Source organism: Euprymna scolopes, chromosome 31 (assembly GCF_053919585.1).
Source record: "Euprymna scolopes isolate OS-2025 chromosome 31, ASM5391958v1, whole genome shotgun sequence".
Lineage (NCBI taxonomy): Eukaryota > Metazoa > Mollusca > Cephalopoda > Sepiida > Sepiolidae > Euprymna > Euprymna scolopes.
In genome coordinates, this window is record NC_136512.1 from 44,996,751 (window position 1) to 45,006,750 (window position 10,000).

The following is a 10,000-nucleotide window of genomic DNA, read 5'->3' on the forward strand; positions in this document are numbered from 1 at the left end:
ATACGATGCCGTCGACACAGCCCCCAGAAGTAATAGGCGACGCGATGGGACCTAGACTTCTGAGAAGCAGCATAAAATGACCTATCAATGTTATCTCAAAACGAGGGAAAATTAAAGATAGTTATGAAGAAAATAAAATTCTATCATAAAGTTATCTGGGGAAATGGAGTTGAGTGATTGAAATAAAAATGGAACAAATAATAAAAGAGTGTTACTATGTGTATTTGTAGGATGCGTCGTCTGATAATGATGATGGTAATGATGGCTGGATGGACAGTAGTGCTGCGCCACACACACGGTACAATATTTAAGAAGACCAGCGAGGTGACAATTACACACTCTAAGTGGATCTTGACATCTGTCATCGATCTGGGAGCGTATCGGAAGGTTCAAAGGGAACTAGAGCATGAAGTTGACTTAGCGGCAGACTTAAATTTGCAAATGCAAAAAAATCAATCAAAACTTGGGATAAATTCTGATCCAGCGTTATTTGTATCACTAGGAGGACGATTAGATAAGATAAAGCAAAGACTCCGATACGTTGGAGGATATTTTAGGGATATTGGATTATTGGCAACAGAAGGGACCCAAAAACGAGTTAGAGATCTATACTACCTTTCGTAGGTAAAGCACTACACGTATTATTCGGTACAGTATCAGAAAGTGACACAGAGGCATTAGGAAAGCATATAAGCGGTTCAGAGGAAAATCAACAGAAGATAAAGCACGTCGTAGGGGAAAGTTTATCGATAGTGAATGTTACTAGATACGAACTAACAGAACATAGACAAAGAATTAACTGGCTATCTCATACGGTCACCAGCCTAAACGGAAGTTTAACTTTTATGGCTAGAAGAATAAGTACCGTAGAGGCTGTAATTGGGCAAATACTGGAACTGATGATGATGACAAACCAACTCGACTCATTAATTCAGTTATTGACAGTGGCAATGGAACATGTTAGGACACAATTAGATTTACTTTCATTAGCGCACATGTCACCGAGCATCATACCTCCCAAAGACTTAAAAACAATACTCGGGATGATTCAGTCAGACTTGCCACATGCTTTACGCTTACCAGTAGATCCAAAGAAGAGTCTATGGGAATATTATAAAACCTTAAGTTGTGCTACAATTATGCAAAATGATAAGATTTACGTAGTGGTTGAGTTACCTTTGTTGAGTGGAGGTAGCGACTTCGAGGTGTTTAACGTAATTAATTTACCGATACCGTTTCCTAATAACGTCACTGAGGAGAGAGCAGTAGCAAGATACAAAGTTGAAACTGAAGGAATAGCTTTTAACCCCGCCCGAACCAAATTCATAGTGTTGTCGCCTAGCGAAGCACTAGCGTGTAGCATGAATGCACTGAAAGTTTGTGCAGTAAAAAGTCCCATCTATGCAACTAACGGACACAACTTATGTGTCGTTCAATTATTCCAAGGTAGAGGAGGGAATCGATAAATACTGTGGAGCAGAGGTGTCAGTGGATACACACCCTCAAGCTATACATCTATCGGATGGTGTTTGGGCAGTTGCCTCAACTAGTAAGCGAAGGCTGACGAAAGTCTGTAAGGGACGACAACAAGGTGAAATACTTATTCATCCGCCTATGACCATTATAGATCTACCTATGAGTTGTGCAGCGTTTGGCCCAACTATGGAGATCTTGCCGTCCTATAAACTTACAGAGAAGTTTGAGCTCCGGAATGACTTTCATTAATTAAAATACCGCGTGTAAAGTGTAAAGGAATTTCCGAAGATAGCTCACGAAATTCCACCTCTTCTGAAACCGGTCGGAAAGACCGCTATGAGCGAGTTAGTAGATGAGTTATGAACAGTGAAGAGTAATAACGAACAAGAAAAATGGCGATGGGAAGAAGTAAGTAAATGGTTATATCCTACAATAATCATCTTGGTCGTGATGATGATAATAGCTTTTCTAGTGTATGGGAAAAGGAGAGTAAGCCACATCAATAGCATCCTAAGGGCTAGAAAAGATGCTAATAAAGTAGATGAGGATGAGGGTAACCCTCAATCAGAGCGCTTTAAAGGAAAAGTCCATTCAATGTTTGAAATGAATAGGGATGAGCATGAAGTGAGGAAGGCTACCGTGGTTTTTGATAATGCTACCAGTCCTGATCAATCTGGTACAGAACCGAGACTACCAACAAACCTCGCATCTAATACGATACCAACATTGGAGATACATATGTGAAGAAGACTGAAGCCGGGTAATCAAGAAAGATCCATGGAATGAAATCCGGAGAAAAATTAACTATTGAATAAATAATTGCATGCGTCAAATATATATATATGTATGTGTATATATATAAAAAAAAAAAAAATATTAATAATGATGATAAGGGTTCTGGACTCTTATAAAATCATAATGAACTGAAGACAGTATTTCAGAACTAGAAATTGACCTCAGTGAAACAATAGGGAGGGATTTTCTGTTAGTCCCCTGTAATAATTGGTGTGTCAGTGAAGAGTATGACAGATAGGATGGGGCCCGAGTTTGTGTGTAATCCGGGAAGAAGTGCTAGTCTGTGAAGGTCATAGGAGATTTTTGTTGGTGATGAATCGTTACGGACGGTGAAATAAGAAGTACAGGAGGATTCCTTGGTTTATGTTGTTTTTTTGTGGGAGCGTTTCTCTGGTACCTAGAACGGACCAGCTTAAGCTAGTGATGCTTATGGTGAACGCCCTTGTTTCCGCGTGCTCTGGGTTAATAAAGCCGGTTTGCAATTCCCAGACTTGGAGATGTGTGTTTCCTCCACATAGCTGAGGCGGAAGACGGTAGAATCGTGTAATACTATGGTGATTGGTGAGATGATGAGAGGATGAAGACTGTTGACACGTAATGAACTGGCCGTAGGCCGTGAGAATGTAGGATTATGGCGACAGCCTTTTTCGCTATCCAGATGGATATAGGTGTTCTCCTTAGAAGGAAATGGGGATAGTTGAAAATGTATGTTCAGGCCATACATTTTGATAAGATGATGGGGGAGGAGATGTAGTATTGGGAATCCCAGCTTAAATGCTATCTAGGTAGTTGTAGAAATAGCAAGTTAGGACGGTATATTTCGATTCCTATCAGCGAGTTTAGTGGGGTCACAGAAGGTTAGATTTGACATCCATCAAACTCAAGTCACCTTTTGCCAACCTAGTTAGATGCATCGGAAATTAGGGGTGACGTGCAACGGGAATTGTGGTCGTAGGTTTCCAGTTGGCGACCACATGGAGAGTTGGTTTTGGACTGCAGATGGAGCAGACGTGACATTAGGGTCTCTCCTCTGACAACCATGGCTTTGAGACAGAGGCTTGCCTTTTTAATAAAACAAATTGAAGCTTCAAATCCATCTTGTGTTATCGATGCATCTTCAGCAGTAAGTACCACTCCCCATGAGATGGCAGCCCAGCGAAAAGAAGATATCATCCGCTGGACAAGGCAAGCAGGTATGTACACATTATATATTTGCGCATACATGTTGAGACCCTTCAAGGCAAGAAACTGTAAGAATAGAACACACACACACCATATAAGTAAGAACACGTATTGATAAGAACACACAGACTTTAAAAGCAATTGTAAAAAGTAAAAGCAATTGTAAAAAGATAGTAACAAAAAAACGTAAAAGAGAATAGCAACAGGAACGTTTAAAGAAGAACAAGAAAAAACACGTCAAAACCATCTTTAACATATTTAAATTTTCATAATGCAAATTGACTGACATCATATATTTTATATATACATAAAAAGTAAGGGTAAGTGGTTTGTGATGTGACTATGTAGAAATTTTGATATAAGCATTTTATTAAAAATGGGTCATTACATGCCCAAATTTTTATATCTCAAAAATATTGTAAAAAGTAAAAGCAATTGTAAAAACTCAGATTGTTCGCAAACCCACCCGTGTGCCCGATACACCCGGTCAATATGCAAGCCTCTTAGACCTTTTTCTCTCAACTTCCCCTGAGCTATGTTCATGTTCCGTTCATTCTCCTCTAGGATCCTCCGACCACTCCGTCGTATCAGTTAAGATAAAACGAAATGTAAGAAGCCCCCAGACGTACCCCTCCACCGTACTGTATACCGATACTCTATGGCCGACTGGGATAGCTTCCGTACATTCATATCTGATTTACCTCTGCACTCCATGTTTAAAAAGGATGTGTCCTCTATAGTATCAGATCTGACCGAATGGTTAATTGTAGGCATAGACCAATTCATACCATCCAAAAAATTCCAACAAAAACCTAACAGCTAGCCATGGTTCTCCCCAGAATGTGCTGCTGCTATCGCGCACAGAGATCACTTTTTCCATAGCTACCAACGTAATAGATGCACTGAAACTAAAGCTACTTTCAGGACTGCCAGCAACCACTGTAAAAGAGTAATAAAAAATGCAAGAGAGCTATATGCCCAGTTTGTTAAATCCAAGGTAGCTGATCAGCGGCTTGGATCCCACCAGTTTTGGCAAATAACAAATAAGATCCTGAACAGAAGTGTGTGTTCTATCCCAACCATTATCAATGGACCAGAGGTCATCTCGTCAGCGTCAGACAAGGCCAAACTATTTGCAAAGAACTTTGCAGCTAATTTTACCTTATGCGACGAAGGCCATCAACTCCCCATATTTCCTCCTATAACACAGAACAAGCTGGGTAACATACAGATATCCGTGCATGAGGTCGCCAAGCTAATAAAGAACCTATATTCCAGTAAAGCGACTGGCCCTGATGGCATCCCAATTATAGTGTTAAAAAAGCTTCAGCCAGAACTTGCTCCCATACTTACAAAACTATTTAAGCGCTGCCTTAAGGAGAAGTGCTTTCCGACTCCCTGGAAGACCTCTTCAGTTTGCCCTATATTTAAGAATTCAGGTGATAAGTCATCTCCCTCTCAATACAGACCTATAAGTCTCCTGTGTGTTATGAGTAAGTTGCTGGAATCCATATTAAATAGAGAAATAGTCAACCACCTCAGCAGGAATAACCTTCTTAGTGACACACAATATGGTTTCCGCTCTGCAAGATCTACCGCAGATGTGCTGACGGTTATATCCAACAGGATAAGTGAATCTCTTGACAAAGGCTTCCTTTCTAGGGCAATTGCTCTTGACATATCAAAGGCCTTTGACAAGGTATGGCATAAGGGTCTACTTCACAAGATTTCCAGCTACGGTATAACAGGAAATGTTTTCTCAATCATTAAATCATTTCTCTCCGATAGGCTCATAAGAGTAGTGGTCGATGGACAAAAATCGGAGGCCTGCAATATAAATGCTGGAGTCCCCCAGGGGTCAATCCTGGGCTCAACTCTCTTCCTGATCTACATCAATGACCTCCCTAAACACATACTTAAATCATTCGTTGACATCTATGCTGATGACACAACCATCTACGGCAACACATCAAAGGCTGTAAATGACAAAGTTCTCTCTGATTCTCTCTCCTCTGATCTCGAGCGCGTGGTTCAGTGGGGGAAGATGTGGCTGGTTACCTTTAATGCATCCAAAACCAAACTCCTATCCTTACATCATCAACGCTCTGATCCCCAGCTGGCATCAATTGTGATGGATGGCTCTCGTCTGGGTGAGGCTCCGTGTTTTGACAAGCTTCTGGGTTTGACCTTTACTCTTGATCTGAAATGGAACACGTACATCAAGTCTGTTGCCAAGGTTGCTGGAAAGATGGTGGGATCCTTATACAGCTCCAGAAGATATCTCACTACTGATGCAATTCTCTATCTATATAAAAGCCAAGTACGTCCAAGGATGGAATACTGTTGCCATATCTGCTAAAAACAGCCTATCCTGCCTTGACAGAGTACAAAATAGACTTCGTGGCTTAGTGGGGGATGCCCTTTTCTCTACCCTGCAACCTCTCTCCCACAGAAGAGACGTTGCGAGCCTGTCCTTGTTTTATCGTTATTTCCATGGCAGATGCTCGTATGAACTCCAATCTCTGGTCCCCCCTCGCCAATCTTTCACGAAAAACACCCGTCTAGCTGAATCCACTGTGAAAAATTTCCCCCACTCTATATCTGTGCCTAAATCAAAACGCGGATTCCATGAACAAAGCTTCTTTCTTAGAACTGCATGCCTGTGGAACTCTGTTCCGTCTGCCTGCTTCCCTCCGGACTACAACTTGGATGTCTTCAAGTCCAATGTTAACAAGTTCCTAATGAACCGCCCCCTTAAGTAAACACTTCAGCAAATCTCCTCACTAACTTAATGTACTTGCAATAACCCTTATCCCTGAGTGGCTTCCGGGCCTTGATAAGTGGTGATTACTGTGTAAAAAAAAAAAATAAAAAAAATAATATTAAGTTGTATATCTTTATACAATTCTTAACCCATTACCCACCAACGTCCCACTAATGGAATGCTCAAAAATATCTACATTTACTTTTAGTTTATTCCAGTTCAATCGCTAAAGAGTGCCAGATAGAAAAAGAAAAATGTGTCAGTGGTCAACATAATTCAATTACATTACATCCTAAAAATAATCAAGTTTATTTTTATGAAATTTTTTTATATCTCCCAAACAGTGGTATTTGTTTTGTTCTCATTTAACATGGTAATAGACCTCTTTAAAAAAAAAAAAAAAAAGTAAATATGTGCCAGTTAGAACAAATTTTACAAGATATACAACTTAATATGTGAGATATCAAAATTTGGATAGTGTCAGATCCAATTCTGCCATTTTAAATTGGGGTCATTTCAGTTAAATAAAAGTTCTACATGTTTTCACATCATTCATTGTTTGCAATATCATGGCATAAAATAAATTATTCTGAATAATTAAAAAAATTAATAAAATGAAGATCAAAGTTTAAAGTCAACTAAATAACTTATTCCATCTCTTACATAAAAAATACATGATACATTTTAGATCAATCCAGGTACATTAAAAAGGGAAGTAAATAAACTTTTTGCATGAAAAAACATCAAATATATTAAATTTTAAGGCTGGTGAACATCAAAAATTCATACTTTGAGGTATAATGGTGTCATTCAAATTATATAATGAAAATTTATAAATGTAATATATTTGAAAAAATTCGACCCCTTGTTGATTTGATTTTGTGTGTTTTTTTAAAAGATGTAACTGTTACCTCCCTATTTTAAGTAAAATCAATCACGCAAAAAAATTAACTATGCATTGAAGAATACAGAGTTTCTTAACCTTTATTCTTAAGATGGTTATATTAAATTTTTTCCATGTACTAACCTTGTACAACATGAGCTGATGAATCAAAATGCATTTGGTTTTGAAGGAAGAAACTGAACAAAATATGAACAATTTAAGAAATTACAAAGTCGTCATTGAAGTAGCGGAGTAAAAAACTTATGTTGCATGAATCAATTCCAAAAAATTTAATGTTTTCTTTATTTGATAATTTTAAAAATTTTATTTGAAATTATGGAAGTAAAAGTTAATAAACCAATACTAAATAAAAACATAGCATATATATATATGTTTGCACAGCCAAGCAACGTCGCAGCTCACAATAGCTATAAAAGCCAAAAAATCAGAAGTTAAAAACTCGAGTTTCACCCTCATTTGAGCTCATTAGTTAGACACATCTAAACTTGGGATTTGAAACCAAATCTCTTGCATGCAAGGCAAGTACTCTGCCACTTGAGCAAAAGTGTTTGCTTAAGTGGGAGAATACTTGCCTCACATGCAAGAGATTTATTTGAGTTTCAAATTCTGAGTTTGGATGTGTTTAACTGATGAGCCTAAATGAGGATGAAACTTGAGTCTTGGGCTTCCGGTGAGTTGGCTTTCATGGCTTTTGTGAGCTGCGATGTTGTTTGGCTGTGGAAATAATTATATCATCACTCACGCTCTGAAAAAATTATATATATATATATATATATATATATATATATATATATATATATAGCAGCTTTTAATCTAGTAAATATAAAGCACAACAATGTTTACTTACCAAGGGATGAAGTCGGTGAGGCAGGTGAAGGAGAGACAATGTTTGACTTGCAATCCAGTGAAGTCACAGAAGACTGATCAAAATCATTTTCTATGGGTTCAGCGATTGGGTCAGTTGGGATGCCGTTCTCGACCAGGAACTCATCCAAATCCATGTACTCCAGTTTAAAGTCTGTCCCGCATGACTTCTCCCACAGGTTCGGTCCCAGAAAGGCAGACAGGTTACTCTGTTCATCATCACTACCCTTCTCAGAATACTTTTGACTTCCTACAACAGATTAGAACAAATCAAATGAATAATACAATATATATATATATATATATATATATATATGTCTTTCAAGTTTATCTGTACTTCTTGTCGAATAATTAAAAATTCTGTATACCTTATTTACAAGATTTTAATGTATTTCTGAAAATTTTAATTAATTTTCACTAAGATTTTTCTAATATATATATATATACTGATACATAGAGAGAGAGACAATAAATAAAAAGTTATATTTCAAAATTCGTGATGTCGACCATCTTATAAGTTATTCCTTTAATTCAGTTGACTTATACAATTCGTGACAGTATCTGTTTCGTAGCACTAAATCAATCACTTAATTATTATATAAATCAGTGAATCTATTATGTCCTTAACTCATCAGAAGAAATAGCAACAATCAATTTGTCAAAAGGAAATGAAGTATGATTTGACATGATTAAAATCTGAAAATTGGAAGAGAAGCTGCAAATACCTTCATAGTTTTCCATTTCACCATATTGAATTAAGGTTTAAGTCATAAATTTCAGACATTTTCTAAAATCAAAATCATGTAATGGATTTTGATAAAAATTGAAACAAGGATTATAGACGAAAAGTTTTATAGCATCATATGAGGTGCTTGCAATCAGGTTCCAGACGTTTTTTTTCGTATGACCACTTTTATTGATAGTACACACATGAAACTCTAGTCTCCTTTGAAGTAATCTCCTCCAGCCGCAATGCACTTGTACCATTTCAACAACTTGGGAAAGCTCCACAAAAGTCCTCTAATGGGAATGTGTCAATAACCCATGTTACAGCCTCAATTGTATTATAACGACAGCCTCTAAGGCTTTCCTTGAGCTTAGGGAATAACCAAAAGTCACAGGGAGCAAGGTCTGGAGAGTGAGTAACTGTTTTGATACCCATCTTGGTCTGTGACAAGGATGGAGTTGTGGACTGGTGCATTGTCCTGGTGGAAATGCCACTGATCCAATTTGAAAAGTGCTAGCCTCCTTCAACTGAATCACTTCCTGAACTCCTTTAAAACCTCAACATAGTATTCCTTGTTGGCTGTCTGTCCAATGGGAATCCAGGGCATGTAGATCATGCTCGTGCTATCAAAAAGGATCATCATAAGTTTCTTGGTGGATTTGTTCTGTTTAGCCTTCTTGGGTCTGGGAGAGCCAACATGCTTCCACTAAGAACTGTCTCTTGGTCTCTGGGTTATAGCAGTAGATCAAATTTTCATCACAGGTCACCAAAGCATCAAAAAACTGCGGGAGCAAAATTGATCAGCTCAAACATCATGCTGTCATGAGGTCTTTCTGATTTTATCAGAGCACCCTTGAGACAAGCTTCGTGCAAATCTTCTGCATCTTCAGTTCGTCGCAAATAATTGCTAATACAGTTCCCACAGACATCTTATTGTCTATATAGATACATGATGGTCCTTATCCAAGAAATTCTTCATTGGCTGATCAACTCTGGTTGTCGTACTTCCTTACTCCTCCCAAATCTTTCATCATGCCTCATGAACTCCCTACCTTCCTTGAATCTCTTATGCCACTCAAAAACTGAGGCTCAATTCATGCAAGATGGTCCAAAAGCAGTCTGAAGCATTTCATACGATTCTGTGGAATTTTTTCCAAGTTTAAAACCAAATTCTATCGTATAGATTTGCTCTAAAGTGTCTTCATGTTCAGATTGAATTTTTAAAATTCACTAGCTGTGACAATCAGGCTTTAGTAGGGTGCATTCCAATTCCTGCTGAAGCTGTTCA

At 38.0% G+C, this 10,000-nt stretch overlaps 1 protein-coding gene across 2 annotated transcripts in view; it reads right to left on the reverse strand.

Annotated features, from left to right (window-relative positions):
- Nucleotides 1–10,000, reverse strand: part of LOC145255728 (thyrotroph embryonic factor-like) — a 185,790-nt gene that overhangs the window by 46,217 nt on the left and 129,573 nt on the right. For both annotated transcript variants that reach the window (XM_080114336.1, XM_080114337.1), the window contains exon 2: nucleotides 7,969–8,235. In XM_080114336.1, coding sequence (XP_079970462.1) covers nucleotides 7,969–8,235 — 267 coding nt within the window. The remainder of the gene's footprint in view (nucleotides 1–7,968; nucleotides 8,236–10,000) is intronic.